General features: G+C 46.5%; 1 protein-coding gene across 8 annotated transcripts in view; it reads right to left on the bottom strand.

Annotated features, from left to right (window-relative positions):
- The window catches only part of LOC129858125 (transcription factor COE3-like), a 104,453-nt gene that overhangs the window by 74,199 nt on the left and 10,458 nt on the right, over positions 1–19,796 (bottom strand). For all 8 annotated transcript variants that reach the window (XM_055927105.1, XM_055927107.1, XM_055927109.1 and 5 more), the window contains exons 2-6: positions 18,049–18,205; positions 15,523–15,586; positions 14,437–14,492; positions 10,811–10,884; positions 5,549–5,617 (exon numbers count right to left, since the gene is read on the bottom strand). In XM_055927105.1, coding sequence (XP_055783080.1) covers positions 5,549–5,617; positions 10,811–10,884; positions 14,437–14,492; positions 15,523–15,586; positions 18,049–18,205 — 420 coding nt within the window. The remainder of the gene's footprint in view (positions 1–5,548; positions 5,618–10,810; positions 10,885–14,436; positions 14,493–15,522; positions 15,587–18,048; positions 18,206–19,796) is intronic.

Below are 19,796 nucleotides of genomic sequence, written 5' to 3'. Positions count from 1 at the left end.
TGTGTGTGTGTGTGTGTGTGTGTGTGTGTGTGTGTGTGTGTGTGTGTGTGTGTGTGTGTGTGTGTGTGTGTGTGTGTGTGTGTCTGTCTGTCTGTCTGTCTGTCTGTCTGTCTGTCTGTCTGTCTGTCTGTCTGTCTGTCTGTCTGTGTGTCTGTGTGTCTGTGTGTCTGTGTGTCTGTGTGTCTGTGTGTCTGTGTGTCTGTGTGTGCGTGTCGGTGGGGGTTGGACAGAATGGAGGGTTAACTGTGCATTCTTAATTGGGTAAACACTCGGCTGATTAGCGAGAGAGAGGGGGAGAGAGAGAGATGGAAGGAAAGAGAGAGAGAGAACCCATTGTGGATGAGGGAGTTGGCCGGTATCAGAGGTGAATCATCATAGTAGTAGGCTGCTGCCCCATGGTTTCACAATCAGCTGAGTTAAAGAAAGTGGAGAGCTATCTTCCATGGCACACAGATCGCTGGGCAGAACAGAGCCAATGGCCCAGATTGGATTGAGGTAAAGGACTGGGAAGGGGGGATGGGGGGAGCAGGTGGGTGTTTGGGGTGCTAAGGCATTCCGGCTAAGCCTGGCCTGTTGAGTCGATGACTGGGCGGGAGTGGGGGGCTCGGTGAGGGGTCCCTGGTGATGTTTACAGATTACATCCCACTCCGTGTTGGCTCTTTGAAAGCCACGGGAGGCAGCCATATGTCAACAAACGGGGATCGATAGCTTTTCTCTCACCAACGGCTAGCGAGGGATAACGGCAGCATTAGTGACAGGCAGGCTCTGGAGGGAAGGCAGGCGAGTTTAGCGGCTGCCAGGCCTTCGGGGGCGGGGGGGGGGGGGCCCTGCCAGGACCAGGGATTTCCCCAGTTCCCATGCCCCCACATGGAGCGCTACTCTGAGTGGCAAGATATCTTTTCCCCACTGGTGAATTGGTTTATGGGCAACCCCCCCCCCCCCCCCCGCATCACATCAGCCATGCCCCACCCTGGGCACCCGCTGGAGGCCCTGGCTCCATGGAATCACCCAGACGGATATTACCACAAGCTGTGAACGCTAGGACAGGTAGCAAAACAACCCTTCTGTTCCCCACCGCCTGCCAACAGGGTGACTTGCCAGCTTCCGAGCCCCCATGCAACAGAGGGAGAGTGAAGTGTGTTATACTCACAGAGCCTTCAGGTTTTAAGGGACTGGAAAGCACTCCTCTGAATGGAAAATGGAGGATGATTGTTTAATGGCAACATCTGTATTTGAATAATTTGCTGGAGGAGATTCCGCCTCCTTGAGGAAAATGCAAAGATTCATTAACAAGTTGGAGAGTCATACGGGGTGGATATGAATATTACATCTCCTCAGAGAAGCAAAGCAAAATGTGTTCACGCCAAATAGAGGTAGGAACAATAACATGTTTTTGTGGGAGCATTGTTCACCAGAGGCAACTAGTGGTATCATGTTATCCCGGGGTAAAGTGCGATCGTGGCTATGGTTGTGGGGGGGATTATATTGGGGTAGCTGCAGTGTGTGTGTGTGTTTGTGTGTGTGTCTATGCATGTGTGTGTGCGTGCATGCGTGCGTGCGTGCGTGTGTGTGTGTGTGTGTGCGTGCGTGTGTGCGTGCGTGTGTGTGTGTGTGTGCGTAGGTTGGAATAGATACCCTGCTGAAAGGCGAGAGGGGTGAACCACAAACACTGGCACTGATATTTCCCTCTTACCCTGTGGAGCAGTCGTCAAGGTCGTCTGGGCTAACCCAGACACAAACACATAAATACATGAGCACACACACACCGAGAAGAGCTACAGTACTAGGAGTCGGGAGGAGTGGCTATCTACTGTATATAGTGATGAATTACGGGGAAGAGAAAACAAATGACTTCACGTTGAGTTTTTGCATCACTTAGCAGAGCCAGAGGGGTGGCAGTCATTGATATGATTACAGTACTGTAAACACACTGCAGGTACCTCTCACATGAACACACACACACACCTCACAGTGTCAAATGACCTAATTTCTCCTGTCCCCGGTGCTAGTCCTGCCACCATCAGTGCTCAGATCAAACAAGTCGTCTCTCTCTCTCTCTCTCTCTCTCTCTCTCTCTCTCTCTCTCTCTCTCTCTCTCTCTCTCTCTCTCTCTCTCTCTCTCTCTCTCTCTCTCTCTCTCCTCCTCTTAAAGACCATTTTGCTTTTGGTTCCTGAAAGTCGTGAAGAAGCAGTGGTAGGCCGTCCCCCCTTGTGTGAGGGACAGGATACACTGAATAATTGAACCAGAAGACCAGGCCACCTGCAGGAGCTTTCAACAGTCCCCCATCCATATTTTACACCTACACCACTGTCTCTGACCCCCCACCCCCTGAACATACATACACACGCACACACACACACACACGCACACACACACACACACACACACACACACACACACACGCACGCACGCACGCACGCACGCACGCACGCACGCACGCACACACACATACACACACACTGTGTCTCATCCCCCCACCCATCGCCCCTGATATACCCTAACGGCAACACCAGACCAGGTGACCCTCAATATGCCTATGTGATAAAATCCATTAAAACAATGTCTACAAGTGAGCAACTGTCTTCAATAACATGCATAAAGCCCAATGCAAAATCATGTAATAGCACTTGCACCCATAACCTGTCTCCTAAAAACATAACCCCGGTCAAACGACCCATAAAACCTGGCAACGACCCCCTCCCAAACCTGGCAACCCCTTCCTCTCTCTCGGCCCTGACTCATCCCACTTCCAGAACCTCTTTTTTTTTTTTTTTTCAATTTCTACCCAGGCTGTGCCGAGTAATGTCCTGCTTTTATTGTAAATCTATACTCTTAATCTGGCCGGCTCCCATGTGCTCGCTGGTCGATCAATAGGCTGTGATTGCTGGGAAGGATCCGGAGAGGCTGATAACCCCATCACCCCCAGCAGAGTTAACCCTCACTTGGAGCGGTCAGTCAGTCCAGCCCTGAAAACGTGCATGCACGCATCCCCACACATACACGTTGTCTGTGTCCACACGCTAGCAGACGTCGGCACCTGATAGATGACATTCCTTTACATCTCTAGTCTATTGATGAGCATGTGAAATATGAGGGGGTTTTAATATATATGTCAGGATTTACTTCCAAGAGAGCTTGCATAATTCCCCTACAACCGGTACAACGAATGATGGGCAGCTTCGCGAGTCACTCATAAAGACCAATTGACACCAAGAGGGACAGCCCTAAACAAATGTCCATTGACAGACTGTAGGGGATGGCTAGTGGTTCGTACTGTAGAACAGATCATGGAGAGCTGTGAGGGGTGGGGGAATGAAGGGACGTTGAATGGTGAGGGCGCCTCTTTCCATCTCCCATGTCCCTCGCCACTTAACCCTGAGAGAATGACATCAAAAGCAGCAAATGGTCCTAGTGGAAGTGGGAGGGGGTGAGTGAGTTGGGGGGGGGGGGGGGGCATATCTCCCATGTCCAGCAGGCCCATTACGGTAAGAGGGTGAAGGGAGAGGGGGAAGATAGGGGGAGACGGAGGTAGATTAGGGCCAGTGAGGTCTATACTGGGTAATTAGCCACTGGTCCCCCAGTAAGCTCTGACAGTTTCTGAGAATTTATGGTCCCACTCGGGGAACTGGACGGCCATCTAAATGCAATATTAGCTTGTATTAACACCTGTTTAAAGGCCCGCAACACAATATTTCACCTCGGCCCTTTGGCGCTTTCTGCTTGCTTCGGCAGGATTCTCCCCATTAAATGATAGCCCTAGATACAAACTGCTTCCTGGTTTTAGATGGAGGGTCGACCTCAGAGTCCAACCAACTAAATGTACCCCCTACCCATCCTTTATGCTGCTTATAGGGGCAAGTGTGTATGTCCAATGTGATATGTCACAGAGAAGGCATGTAAGACATGTTTAAGGCAGGAGTAATGCAGAGTCAATGATGGCAAGAGAAAAGAGGACACTGTCACCAAACACTCATAAGATTGTTTTCTGAATGAAGAGCCTTCAATTTCATCATTAAATAGTCACATGCTGGCTATACAGGTAGTGTGTGTGCACTTGCATGCATTTGATTATGTGTGTGTGTGTGTTAGTGTATGTATGTGTGTGTGTGTGTGTGTGTGTGTGTGTGTGTGTGTGTGTGTGTGTGTGTGTGTGTGTGTGTGTGTGTGTGTGTGTGTGTGTGTGTGTGTGTGTGTGTGTGTGTGTGTGTGTGTGTGTGTGTGTGTGTGTGTGTGTGTGTGTGTGTGCTAGTGTGCTAGTGTTAGTGTTTATCAACGATGATCCTAGGAGAGGAGGTGAAAGAGCAGAGCAGAATCAGAGCTTGATTTACAGGGTCTGCAGATCCTTTGAAACAACAGAGGTGTATGTGTGTGTGTGTGTGTGTGCGTGTGTGCGTGTGTGCGTGTGTGTGTGAGATAGAGAGTCTGCATGTGTGCATGTAGGGGGGGGGGGAGAGTCATGAATTGCCAGCATTAACTGCTTTACAGTGGCGACTGATGGGGGTGATTTGCATCGCTGGTCACCAATAGCAACCCTCCACCCACCCTGCCACCCTGGCTAACTGATTTATCTGTTGTTTTAAGGAGCTTGAGACGGCGTCCCCATAAATCCTGTACTTCTTAAAAGGGCACTAAAATGCAGTGATACAGGCCGTCCGCCACTAAATCAAGAGCCGGGCTTGTCGCTGATAAACACTTCGGAATTGTTTGGGAGGCGTATAACGAGCGTAGCGATGTTGGGGTGACCACTGACACACACACTCTAGTTGACGGGACAGGACATTCCTGCAGATCTCTACCCTGGGATTGGCCTGTTGGGATTTCAGAGTGAATGGATATGTATTTGTGTGATGCATGTGTTTGTGTGTGGTGTGGAGTCCTGCATGTGTGTGTGTGGTATGTAGTCGTGCGTGTTAGTGTGTGTATGTTGAAAGTAGCGTCGTTGTGAAGATATATGCTAGAGATATGACTAGAGGAAATAATATGCGATCTGACCCTGATTCCTGAAAACACAGCGTGACACAATCTCTGTGGCTTTGGACTGCAACACCTATCAAAGGCACCCCATGGCAACAAGAGGTGAGAAGACGTGTGTGTGTGTGTGTGTGTGTGTGTGTGTGTGTGTGTGTGTGTGTGTGTGTGTGTGTGTGTGTGTGTGTGTGTGTGTGTGTGTGTGTGTGTGTGTGTGTGTGTGTGTGTGTGTGTGTGTGTGTGTGTGTGTGTGTGTGTGTGTCTGCATGTGCATGTGCGTGTGCGTGTGCGTCTGTTTTGACTGTATGTGTGGGTCACTGGTTTCCGGGCACCTAGCTCTCTTGTCCCTGGCCATTCTCCAAGCTCAGTCTAACGAGCCAACATGGATTTGGTAATGAGCTCTGTGCCCTCGGAGGCCAATACTGTCCTTTTGGAGGAGGTCACTATAACCCAGCCAGCCTGACAGGCCCAATGAAACAGACACAACCACGAAGACCTGGTCCTGCTTACCTGCTTGGGCCCACTGTCAAAGTTGTTCTACCGGTGAAAGACAGAAGGAGGGAAAAAAGGTGTCCTTACCTGTCAATGATGACCGGGTCAGAGGGCGTCTCATTGCGGTTTCCACAGCTCTTCTTGTCACAACAACGACTAGGAGAAAAAGAATGACACGAATGATTATCACACTCACGTTTACTAAAAACATTTACTGTCATTTGCTGCTATCATTTGTTGGACTGTCTCTGGTAACAGTGGGCATACCGCCAGCATGCTATGGAGTCAGGGAGGAACCATGTACAATCTGCTGAGTGTCAGGCACGTTGTCCTCCCCTTCTTCTCCTCCTCACCCCTCTGTACCCCGAACCCTCGTCCCCCCACCTTGACCCACGATCCAGCTGAGCAGGGGTCCAACCAAGGTCACTCTCATTGACTTGTTGACAGTTTGGACAGCGCCCAGTGATGGCCCAGCCGGCCCGGTGCTGAGCCATCTCCCTCTCTCTCCATCCCCTCCGCTCGTCCATCCTGCCCCCCGTGCCATCACCATGGCCACCCTGGTCCTTCCCAGGTCTGCGCCACTGCCTCTCTGCCCCTACCCAACTGCTCATGTGGTGGCATGCCGTTTCAAAAGGGGGTCTGAATTCAGCCAAATGTGCTCTTCTGTGGTGGTTGGTCACCATGCAATAGTGGACAATGACGCCTCGTGACCACCAGATGCATCAAACTCTTTGCGTTCTGATGGAAGTCTTTCATTTTCAATGGAGCAGTCCGCAACGCTACGTTGGGGGTGCCACACTAGGCCGCGTGCGTCAATATTTTCAACTTGTGCATTGCTTTACCTTGCGATGACTAGCTAGCTAGCTTTTAGCTGGATGAAAAGTGAAGCACATGTGCGTAACGTACGGAAAATGTGGGCCAGACATCCGGCCAAACAAAATGCATATGCATCTGGTGGATATTGGGTGTAGGGATTGTTTTCCCATTCATTCGGATTGAAGCTAGTGTAATTATATTGTGTGAACTGAAAGAGGGGCTTTCCGTTCACACAATGCTTTGTTGGTAGTGGTACTACTTTCTAGAAGTTTAGCAGTCCATTTAGTGATAATTACATTGGATTCAGTACATTTATTTCGATTGAATATATGCATTTTGTACATTTACGTTCAAAATCCGTTGTTTCATGTAGTGACTAAATTGAAATGGGAGTCCTGATTCTGTGGGGTTGTTACAATAACTTAGGTCCCATTTTAAATATAAATGTGTTATTCTAAAGGTAATTGAAACAAACCCTCTTATTCTTAAAAATGAATCGTATTGCATGACCAGCCGAGGACCAATTATGCCAACACACTCACCCCATGCTGTCATGAATCAAATTGTCATTTGACAAACAAGCTTCAAATCGAGCCACCGAATGCCAAATGAACCCAGTTTATAAATCATTTATCACATTGTTTGATCTGTAAGTAGAAGAAAAACAAACTGAGCACTGTTTTCTTGCCTGGTCTTTGTGTGTGTGACTGTTGCCATAGAGCGTGCCACAATAATTTATTCCCACAGCTACTTGGAACCATTAGCAAAGTTCCAGGAGACCAATTAGCATTGGAAACCCAATGGTGCTGCTGTGGTGACAACCTCCTCAAACTGAGAAAGAAGTGTTATAAACAAACTGGACCCCAGGAGCACTGCCGGGCCCCTCGGGGGACCTGGCGCCCTTCGCACACGAAAACAAACCTTGGCTGAGCGTCCACAATACCGCCTTAATGACGTTTCCCCCCGGGCCCGAGCAGGCTAACACCCCGGCTAGCTAATGACTGAGAACACAGGCCAGTGAGTCAGATGAGCCCCACAAGACAACAACACTCGATATCCAGTCAGTGTTACTATGGTTTCTTCAGCTACAGCCGAGATATAGTACAGGATATCCAGTCAGCGTTACTATGGTTTCTTCAGCTACAGTCGAGATATAGTACAGGATATCCAGTCAGCGTTACTATGGTTTCTTCAGCTACAGCCGAGATATAGTACAGGATATCCAGTCAACGTTACCATGGTTTCTTCAGCTACAGTCGAGATATAGTACAGGATATCCAGTCAACGTTACCATGGTTTCTTCAGCTACAGTCGAGATATAGTACAGGATATCCAGTCAACGTTACAATGGTTTCTTCAGCTACAGTCGAGATATAGTACAGGATATCCAGTCAAAGTTACCATGGTTTCTTCAGTTACAGTTGAGATATAGTACAGGATATCCAGTCAACGTTACTATGGTTTCTTCAGCTACAGTCGAGATATAGTACAGGATATCCAGTCAACGTTACCATGGTTTCTTCAGCTACAGTCGAGATATAGTACAGGATATCCAGTCAACGTTACTATGGTTTCTTCAGCTACAGCCGAGATATAGTACTCAAGACATGAGCCTGAGCATGAGCAGTGCTGGTCCAGTGAGTTCCACAGCACAGAACCAGAGGCCAAAATCACAGATACTGTAGCCTACTTGACGATTTGTCGATATAGCAAAAAAAGGACCCACACCGAATCTACAATAAGAAGTGAGCCTGGCGTGCCAGTTTTAGCTCCAGATGGGCACCATGCCTTGGTCAATAGCATCATTACCATTGGCTCTCCAGCCAGCCAGGCACACTTCAAATTATCCCCACAAGTGGAATCTACTTAAGCACCAAACTAGGTTGTCTCAGCATTTTTTGAAGCTGAACTATCAGAGTTCAGCTTTAAAAAACAAGAGAAGCCTTCAAAGGCTCCCTGAGGAACCTGAAGACGGGCATCAGAGGGAGGGGGAACAGAGCCAGTCTGTTGGATCACAGGCCTGTGATAAGACGCGAACACAGTGAATGGCTGTCAATGGAAGGCTGGTTTTCAAAGGGCAAGTGCTGTAATTGCCCAGCCCAAACATGAGGGCCATGGCCAGAAGTAATGATATGCGGTATCCAGGCAGGCAGGCAGCCGGCTTGGCTGGGAGAGGACGCCCGTGGCAAGCCTTACTCTCTCACACGGCGTGTCTTCTTCCAGCCTGGCACCGGGGCTGGTGCACCGAGCCCAGTCCATAGTACAGTCCTCCGATGACTGGCCCATGCCAACTGACTACCACACAGCCCCTTTTGGTGATTTTGGAAGAGCTGGTCTCAAATTAAAGAATGGGGAAAATGCTGTGTTGGTATCATGAGCCAATGCAAGTCACATTAAGTGGAATATAGTGACAATTAAATCCACTTACTAATCAACTACTGACATATTTAAAAGAAAGATTCACCTATTTTGAATGTCTCTGAGTGATGTTCTATCGATTCCCGGAGTCATTTCCTGTTTTCACGTGTATCTGAGCTATTGCCGTAGATGCAAAACTCGTCATACCCGCTGTATGTCTGCCTGTTTTACACAGGAAAACATGAAATGACCCAGGGAACCGATAGAACATCACTCAAAGATGCACAAAAACTATATAACGTTCCTTTAAGTTCATATTTTTGTGTATGTCAAGCAGTGATATTTTGATGCTTAAATAAAGGCCTTTTAATGCAAAGTTCAGTACAAGTTCTTCCATTTTGATCCTACAATCTATAACTTTGTCATGTCTATCTAATTAACAACTAACAAACTTGTTGAAAATCTTTTCAATTGTAAAACCTCTCAGGTGGTTCAGTGCTTTTAACTCTAAGATGAGAAAACTCCTCTGTCTTCAGAGAGTTCTAGAAAAAGGTACAAGCCTCCAAGCAGAACTAGCATGTGCCACCACCAGGGACCACATGGTCATGCCTGAGCAGGTCCCTACCAGCTGCTACAGTATACTTCCTCTGCAGGTTGAGTGTGTTACTTTATACAGCAGCGAGCCAGGTAGCAACACCAGGCGGGACTAGATAAAGACACCACAACCATCACGTCCCTGTCACCTGGGAGACAGAAGGGGAGATAGAGATAGATGAAGAAAGAGTGCGTGTCTCTCATCCCCTTCTCATTAGCCAATGGGAAGACGCCATTCATCAGGGGAATGATGGTTAATAATCGCACTCAATCACTTAATGACCGACTATGAGTGGAACCGTCATTATGAAAATGAAGCCTCGTATCCGAGGGGGGATCTCCAAGGAAGAGACAATGGGTCCGTCTCTCAAAGAATACCCCGCATCTTCGATATCAACCGTTTTCAACGGAATTTAAAAAACAGTGAATGTCATTCCATGCCCTGTTTGAAATCAGCTTTGAAGCGCGAAACAAGATGCATGAGATAACCGTGAGATAGCCCTCAGATAAGACACAATATGGTTTCCCCAGCTAGTTCATAGCATTAGTACGATAATGACTAAAAGCCTTCCTTATTAATTCAAAATAACAGACTGGGGGTTTCCATGGTGGGACAAATCAGCATTCTTCCAGCGCTGTGAGAACTTTAATAGAACTTTCTCAGCTGAATGTTTCTTTGTTTCTGGACCTGTAAATATTTGTTTATTGATCCAACCAATCAAAAAGTGGCTTCTCACAGTGTTAGGAGAATGCTCTTGCGTCTTACCCCAGAAACTTCCAGATTCAGGCTTTGCATGAATTGATCTTGTTTACATAGCAAAATAATACATAGGCAACTGGGTTCCAACAGTGATGACTGAGTCAGTGGAAATGGCAAAAGGCAGAGTCGACCTCAACCGCCTCCTCCTCCCTCTTCTTTTTAGTATACCCAGCTGAGGCTTCTTGTGGGCCAAGGCGTGAAGCTCCTCAACCCCCCAGCGTCCAGGGCGGCACACACACACACACTTCCTGTATTGCATAATTAACACTCACTCCTACCAGGCTCCAACCAACCCCCCTACAGACCTGTTCCCAGCCAATCTCGATCAAACCACACACACACACACACATAACCCCCCCATTAACATGGGCCCCCATCCGGCAGACACACAGTGGGCAAATAAGTACTCAGCATGGTCTTCAATCCAAATATACTTATTTAATGAGGACAACCCTATAGGGCTGTATAGTGAGATGCATATAGCACGAAAAGGTATACCTGGAGCCCAAAGATATAGAGGAATTAGGAAGCTCCTTCATGGATGTAATTCAGTGATTGTGACAAATAGGACTTTAGACATATGGAAGTCAGCTAGACTAGTGGGCTGAGGTAACCTTGAGCCCTGTGATGATCACTTAAAGTGAAAGTTCACCCCAACATAAATGTTTGCCAGGAAATGGCCTGGAGTCAATAATATGTGTACGTGGATTCTGCTATATGAACCAGAAGAATCTGTGGACCCTTGATTTTGGGGTGGCGTATCCCTTTAAAGGCTGTATTTTCCCTTATTGGTTAGCAGTGGGTTATAGAGTGGCACTCACCTGCACATGATCTCGTGGGTGAGAAGGACGCGGCACATCTCTGGGTTTTTGTCCTGGCCCTCGTAGAGGATCGCCTGAGGAGAAGAAAAGAGCAGCAGGTATTTATGTTTGTTAAGCCTTATGGGAATCGTACAAGTCTTCTTTGGGTCACTGTACTCAAACTTGTGCTTGCACTGTACAATTTCTGATCATAGCCCTGTAAAGGTTCTGACTACATATTATTGGAAAGGCTTTGTGCATATGTTCGTTATCAGTGCCTGCTAAATAACGACAATAGAAATGGATGACACTTTATTAGTGTAAGTCCCACTGTAACCATGAGGTAAATACCAGCTAAAACAGGACTGTAAAAAAAAAGTGTTGCTCGACCCCGCCCTGTGCAGCTGGGTCCTGGACTTTCTGACAGGCCGCCCCCAGGTGGTGAGGGTAGGAAACAACATCTCCACCCCGCTGATCCTCAACACTGGGGCCCCACAAGGGTGCGTTCTCAGCCCGCTCCTGTACTCCCTGTTCACCCATGACTGCGTGGCCATGCACACCTCCAACTCAATCATCAAGTTTGCAGACGACACTACAGTGGTAGGCTTGATTACCAACAACGACGAGACGGCCTACAGGGAGGAGGTGAGGGCCCTTGGTGTGTGGTGTCAGGAAAATAACCTCTCACTCAACGTCAACAAAACAAAGGAGATGATCGTGGACTTCAGGAAACAGCAGAGGGAGCAGCCCCTATCCACATCGACGGGACAGTAGTGGAGAAGGTGGACATTTTAAGTTCCTCGGCATACACATCACGGACAAACTGAAATGGTCCACCCACACAGACAGCGTGATGAAGAACCTCAGGAGGCTGAAGAAATTTGGCTTATCACCAAAAACACTCACAAACTTTTACTGCTGCACAATCGAGAGCATCCTGTCGGGCTGTATCACCGCCTGGTACGGCAACTGCTACGCCCACAACCGTAAGGCTCTTCAGAGGGTGATGAGGTCTGCACAACGCATCACCGGGGGCAAACTACCTTCCCTCCAGGACACCTACAGCACCCGATGTCACAGGAAGGCCAAAAAGATCATCAAGGACAACAACCACCCGAGCCACTGCCTGTTCACCCCGCTATCCTCCAGAAGGCGAGGTCAGTACAGGTGCTGAAAAACAGCTTCTATCTCAAGGCCATCAGACTGTTAAACAGCCATCACTAACATTGAGTGCCTGCTGCCAACATACTGACTCAAGTCTGTATCCACTTTAATAATTAAAAATTGGATGTAATAAATGTATCACTAGCCACGTTAAACAATGCCACTTTATATGATGTTTACATACCCTAGATTACTCATCTCATATGTACAGTATATACTGTACTCTATACATCTACTGCATCTTGCCTATGCCGTTCGGCCATCGCTCATCCATATAATTTTTTGTACATATTCTTATTAATTCCTTTACACTTGTGTGTATAAGGTAGTTGTTGTGAAATTGTTAGATTACTTGTTAGATATTACTGCATCGTCGGAACTAGAAGCACAAGCATTTCGCTACACTCGCATTAACATCTGCTAACCATGTGTATGTGACAGATAAAATTTTATTTGATTTGATTATTAATAGGAGGCTAGACTGGAGAGATGGAGGGGGCTGTTGACAGGGCAGCCCTCCTTTAGTGGAAGGCCACGTGCTGTAGAACGGCCCGGCCGGTCCTCCACCCGTCCACTCATGCACCCCTCCCAGACAGATGGTCGTGCTAGGCCCCGTAAGAGACATGCCACCCCCTGGGCATCCTTCACTGGAGCTGTCATGTCGGCCCTGGATGACGAATGACCACTGAGAGGAGCTGCTCCCTCTTTCATTCTCTCTATACCTCTGCTGCCGGAGGGATGGAGGGATGGAGGGAGTGCTTTATCCCACTCCTTTCACTCACCCAATGACCTAACCCTACCTCGTCCACCTAGGTGGTCGGTTGCCCCCGACAAGCACGGACGCACGCACGCACACACACACACACAAACACACACACACACATATACACAAACACACACATACACCCCAAGGGGACAATACTTTTAGGATAACGACCACTTCTGCATTATTGATTCCTCCCAGCCTCCCTTCCTCTATATTAAAATCGTCCAATTTCGCCAGAAGGGGTGGGGATTGCGATGGGGACGAGAGAATGGGAGTGGGAATGTGTGTGAGGAGGAGGGAGGAGAGAAGATGTGGGGGGTATCGGGTCGATATTTATACATCATAATTTCTGATTCAAGTAGCCGCTCCACCCCCTGGAGCTAGTCTAAGAGTTTTCATGGAGGTGTGTGAGTAATACCATCATGTCAAAAAAGGTCAAGACTCAAGATTCAGCTTTTTGGAGGATGACAGAGCAGATTGAGGGGGATATCAAACAGATATATTTGCCCAAACATTCACCATAAAAGTGAGATTATTTGTATTCCTATTGTGTGCCACATACTGCCTTCCAGGTAAATGCATTCCATACAGTATTACAGCTGAATTTGCCAATAGGAGTGTCTGAGAAGAGGCTTCTAACACACAACAGCCAATCAATAGACCCGGGCCCCCCCACTGGCAGCTACAGGGCTGCCTGTCTGCAGGAGGACACACTACAGTATGCAAAGTCTGCATGTCTGTCTGTCCAAGTCTAGGCAGGAGGGAGGGATTTGAGTGGCGCACCCGTGTTAGAAATCTGCTCGTGTTGTTGTCAGGATTATTGTCTCCAGCGCGCCGTCGCTGTAGCACATTAAGGGCTATTGATTGGTTTCCGTGGCTGACGCTTTGTCGAGGACCTGGTTGCCGCATCGATCTGTGACAGCCTGACATGGCGACACAGGGAGGGCCTGGTGGGCTGGGGATAAGGAGGGCCTGGTGGGCTGGGGATAGGGAGGGCCTAGTGGGCTGGGGATAAGGAGGGCCTGGTGGGCTGGGGATAGGGAGGGTCTGGTGGGCTGGGGATAGGGAGGGCCTGGTGGGCTGGGGATAGGGAGGGCCTAGTGGGCTGGGGATAGGGAGGGCCTAGTGGGCTGGGGATAGCGAGGGCCTGGTGGGCTGGGGATAGGGAGGGCCTGGTGGGCTGGGGATAGGGAGGGCCTAGTGGGCTGGGGATAGGGAGGGCCTAGTGGGCTGGGGATAGGGAGGGCCTAGTGGGCTGGGGATAGGGAGGGCCTAGTGGGCTGGGGATAGGGAGGGCCTAGTGGGCTGGGGATAGGGAGGGTGGGTGGGATGGGGAAAGGGAAGATCTGGTGGGTTGGGAATAGGGAGGGTGGGTGGGCTGGGGATAGGGAGGGCCTAGTGGGCTGGGGATAGGGAGGGCCTAGTGGGCTAGGGATAGGAAGGGTGGGTGTGCTGGGGAGGAGTATAAAGTACAGTGTGTGGTGGAGCCAGGTTGCTACATTGGTGTCAGCTGCCCCTATGTCTTCTAGTCTGACTGGTCAAGACTAGTTCTTTGCCACTGAGGTACAGTAAATTGATAGTACTTTAGCTTAGCAGGTAAAATGACTGAAGGTTGTCTGTGTTCAAATCCCAGGACGGATAGGTTGACTCATGTTACATTATGTACACAATAGGTGGTTGGTTGCAGTATGATTTGCAGTGTAAGGAGAATGCTCACCACTTTGGTCATGGAGTCTATCAACCGTACAAACAGATCTTGTTCTGTCCTGATGCCTGCAAGACACAACACAAACATGTATTAGATGTCCTGCAATTACAATGTAATAATACATGACACCAATATGGTATAATGAAACGTTAAGATCCATTGACAGAATAACCATGTTAACGTCATCTTACTCTGTAAATCATTTGCATAGAAGTAGGCGTGTGGTTGAGCCAAATGAAATGTCTTGAGCAACAACAATATAAACATCAGCCTAAAATACTAATTCACTTCTTGCACAGAAAGAATAACATAAAATACTGATTTCGAATAATGTCTTCTAAATGAATTCTGTTATTATTTGTGTCCCCATAGTGTATTTTATGTTTTCTGTCGGGCTTGTCATGTAGACCAAGATTTTCTAACCCCCTCAGCAAAAGTCTGTGCTCCTGAGTTTTTCATTATTTATTGCGTTCCCGGTTGTAACTGCCGAGCTCTTCTCGCTCCCGCTGCCTTTTTCCTCTAGGACAACAAGGAATTCTCATTCACAAACAAATTAAATATCAGCCATGATTGCTTGTCTTTTATTAGCTATGTAACAGAGTGTAAATATGACATGAACATGACAGGAGTATTCAAAAAGGATCATGGAAAATGGCTAGTTGCTTTGCTCTTTCTTGCCTGTAATTGTGTCAGACTTCGGTGTTTTCTCACCGTTTCAGTGTGCTTTAAAAATATATACTACATATTTAGGTTACTGTTGAATTGTACTGAACACCAACTAGTTGAGTCTTCTGTCTCCTCTCACGATGTGGTCTCAAAACAAAATCCATGCCAACCGGTCTAAGCAGTGTGCTTTCAAAGAGCACAGATCAGTGTTAAAATTTCAAGTCTTTCCCCCGATGACCAAAACAGACTTTAGGATTTGGTGGTCGTCAAATACTATTCCAGATGTGATAAGGATTATCACTTATGTTAGTGTTGTCTTTTTTATTTAATGTTGTTTTTCCTGGAAGTGATAAAACTAATCTGTCCACAGAGAGTAGTGAGAAGAGAGGGAACTCTGCAATATGTTTGGAGGGATTATCGTGGTCTTACCGTTACTGTAAAGAAGCTGTAGTCTGTAATGGATGCCGTTGTTGGTCTTCTCTCCATTGTACTCCTGAAAGAGTCAAAGACAAGCACAGAAAATTATCAAAATGTCTCTCAGCTTTTGAGGTGACACCCCGAACCAAAGGCAACTCACTGCAACCCACTGCTGTTTTGTACGTAATCCAATATCTCAAAACAAAATTAACAAACTGGAAAAAAGGAACTATGCCTTCCTAATCTACGCTCATCTGCCTCAATCTACTCTATCACTGAAAATGTCCAACGAGACCAACATCCCAGTCCTAATCCAAGCAGATGTTGAGCCACAAGTCCTAATCTTGATCCCAACTCCTATGTCACGGGGACTTGCCAGACTAAAACTGCATCCACAAGTAGAGATCATCTGAAGAGGAAACTTAAATCCCATAAGAGGCCAATGAACCAACCAGCATTGTTATTTGCTGTTATAACACTGTTATTACCTTGAGGTTTCATTTTAGGTTGAATGAATTTGCAATTTGAAGGTTGTTAGTTAAGGTAAATCACAGTGCCCGTGTGTCCACAATAATATGTCACTCTAATAACAGTATGCTACTGAAAACATATTAATTAATGTGAACCTTTGTGATATCTACTAGATTTTTATAATCAGGAAGACAATTCTGGGGATTAATGTCTTTAAAAACACAATATTATTCCCATGAACCCTGAGGATAATCCACACCATTCTCTGATTGAGTTATACTTCTGAAGTTGCTAAGCCCTTGCTATTTTAGAGTACTTGGCTAGGCCCAAATTCCCACCGCAGGGCCATAGTGAGATACAACATGGAATCTTAATCTTTCCTCCAACTCCCCTTGCTGACACGCACACAACAAACCAGCTGCCTAACTGTTGTATCGTCCAGCCAGGAATAAATCAAACAGCAACGACAAAAGGGCAAACTTACGTAGGAACTAAAACAACACTGTGGCTGAGAGAAAAACAACACTGTTACCACAACGATACAGAGAGATGCCGTAAGAGAGAGGAGACATTGCCTAGGTGACAGTGGCCTGTTAGCTTTGGTCGCCACGGTCACCGATGACCTCTGCTTCCAGGTGGGCCAAGTCACTCTCACTGATCTTGTGTCACCTCTTCAACAGGCAGGCACCAGGAGAGAGGCCACATCCGCTCCCCTCTGTCTCTCTCTCCCACTCTCTCTTCCTCTCTGTATCCCTCTCTCCCTCTCTCTTTCTCTCTGTATTTCTCTCCTTCCCCTTCGCTGAGCGGTGCCAAATGTGCCGTGGAGTCTTGGCTGGGGCCCAGGGGCGGGCTGGAGGTCAAGGCAGAGGTGAATGGGCAGGGAGGACGGGAGGAGCGACCGTGCCAGCTGGCCGCCGTCCCTCCTGACCGTGGGCGGAGCTGTTCTCTGTAACCTTTTACTGAGAACAACCCCCCGGCAGCACGACAGAACAGCCCAGGCGGCAGGTAGAGAAGTGGGTTACCATTACCACTGAGAGCACAGGTACAGCTGAACAATACAATAGAACACAGACAGATAGGTAGCCATACACTCATAGAAAAGAGGCTGTAGACAACAAAGGAATGTACAAGAAATGATATTTCAAATGACTGCTTAAAATGAATACAAAGGGTTTTCAAATAATAAGAGGATCATCATATTTTCTCTTTATCTTGTATTGCTTAAATAAAATGAGATTAAAAAAAATAGATGTAACCTCATCATCAAAATTCCTTAAATAAAAATAGTACCTCTAATGTCTGATTTAAAACTGAATCAAAACTGCTTTCATTCAAGCTTTTCTGCCTTCTGCTCATCACTGCCCCCCAACAGGTTCTTTGGAAACTGCAAGTGCTTCTATATCTGAATGATTTCTATGCACAACCAGCTCTCTGGATGTCTAGATTACAATCTTTCCATGTTTCAGTTATTTCCAAGTTGTAGTTCTTGTAAGAAATCTCAAAAGCTTTTCTCATGAATGTACTTTCTCAAAATAGTTTGAATTAGTATTGAATGACTTACAAAAAATACTTACAATATGGAACTCAGTTAAATAAAAACATACAATATCTTTATTTATGAGGTGGACATAATCAATATATGTTGTACATAAAGTATATTATCTTACATTTGTTTTGTAAAATTAAGTTGATGAAATGCTAATAAATTGAAATCAATATAATCAAATGAGTGTATATATAATATAATATAATATAATTCTGTTCAATAATATCATAATGCAAAGATATAGAATTCATACAAATTTAATTCACTAAAGAAATGCATTACATTACATTGCAGCGTATATAATAAATCAATTAAGAATATAAGGAAAGAATATTGATCTTGACTTGACATGAAGAAAAATGAATGTGTCCACAGTTTGTGTGCTACACGTTCCATGTTTCAAAGCATCACTGTGCTATAGCGCTGATCCCAGCGCCAGTGCCACCCTTTTATCCCCAATGCCAGCTATACCTGGCACACACGCCCTCCTCCCCATTCCCCTTTGTGTGTGTTGGTCTTACTTTGTCTTTCTCCACAAAGTCTATGTAGGAGGTCCTCTCGATCTCCACGGGCTGGCCCTGTCGGTCGTACAGCGCCAACACAAAGTGGAAGAAGTTGGATTTGCGCAGGTTCGAGGGGGGCTGTTTTTCATAGTGAGCCCGGGCCAGACCTACACCGCTATAGATGGTAGAACGACAGAGAGGGGGATAGGGGGAGAGAAAATGGGAGCGAGAGGAGGGTGACATTTGGTTAGTACTGTGGAGACGAGGGCCACCATAGCAATTCTAAACACAGCAGGCGCTATTCAATCACAAGCTGTTTCTGTGGGTAAAACAAATCCTGTTTACTGTGTGAAACAAAAAGAAAATTGCACGTGTAGTATTCCAATAATTCAAATATGCTGCCTTGCGAAGAAGAAACCCTGGAGTAGTCGTGACTGAATAGGGCCCAGAGTCCTGATAATTATTACTATACAGTCATCGCTTTCATTTAAAGAAACCTAGACTTTGAGGTGCTTCAAAACATTTGAATTGTTCTGACAAGAATCAATCTTCATCAGGTCAACAATACCAACTACCCCCAAAAAACCAACATCTCTCGAAAAACAAAATTCATTATACTACAACTCAAATGAGGAAATGAAGGAGAGAGCAGTGGAGTCGTGAGAGAGAGAGCGTGATAAATGAAAGGCACTTGGCCCTATGTTCACGTTCCCTGTGTGTGCCACGCGTTCCTTTGTGTTATTTGTCTCCTCGACCACCTCAACAATGTGATTTTTGGCTGGGTAGCGGGGACCCCAGAAGGCAGCGTCTGCCTCTGTTCGTGCCAAGCGCTGTGGGGCACCATTCGACTTGGCAAACGCGCCACTCCAGTTTTCCCTGACCTGTCAGTCAAACTCACTCCACTTTGCCCTGCATCCCCTGGGCCTGAAAAGTTAAAGACCTCCACACACTAGGCGTACGCAGACACACACACACTCAACCCTTTCCACGATTGTTTTAGAGAGGGAGGATGTCTGCTAACACGTAACCCATACACTGCTAACCAGGGTTGGAGTTCATTTAGATTAAAAGTGAAATGTTGAAGTAATGCCAATTCAAAGGTGACATGGTGTCGAACAGATGATGAATTAGAATTGAAAAGGTTTCACAGCTTTGGATAGGAATTTAAATTGAAGGTTTATGACAATCTGAATTTAATTCCATTGGTTTTGGAGAGAGAGGGAAATGATATCTAGAAGAAGCTGAAATGGTGATGTTGCCACACACAATGCTTCTTGACCTGTAACTAATAATGGCAGATTGTAGTGACAAGATAGAGCCATTTGAGATGCCCAAAGACACAAACATTGATATACACTCACAAAAACAAAAATGTGTTGACACTACACAGACAGAAACATACAAAATAAACCAAAACCGGAAACGAGCATTAACATATGTACCAAAAAAAATGGTGCTGAATCATGTCTTCATGTGAAGAAAATAAATGACAGGAAAGATTGCAGTGTGTCAACCCAGTGAAATGTGCATAACTGCTCTACGCCATGGAGGGAAAGCTACTCTTTGAGTAAGATACCTCATGCATCTCTGCGCATCTCACAGCTTCAAAATAAACCCATTTTTTTATCATAAAATCGATTCCTCATTCAGGAAAATGTTCAAGGATACATGAACGTAATTGCTTTTTAAATGCAAGGACAGATCCAAATATACAAACAAACGCTTGCAGGCGGCTATAGGAGCTCTATTGTTAAATCAATGAAACA

This window comes from Salvelinus fontinalis, chromosome 6, assembly GCF_029448725.1.
Source record: "Salvelinus fontinalis isolate EN_2023a chromosome 6, ASM2944872v1, whole genome shotgun sequence".
NCBI classification, from domain to species: domain Eukaryota; kingdom Metazoa; phylum Chordata; class Actinopteri; order Salmoniformes; family Salmonidae; genus Salvelinus; species Salvelinus fontinalis.
This window is presented reverse-complemented; position numbering and strand designations above follow the sequence as displayed.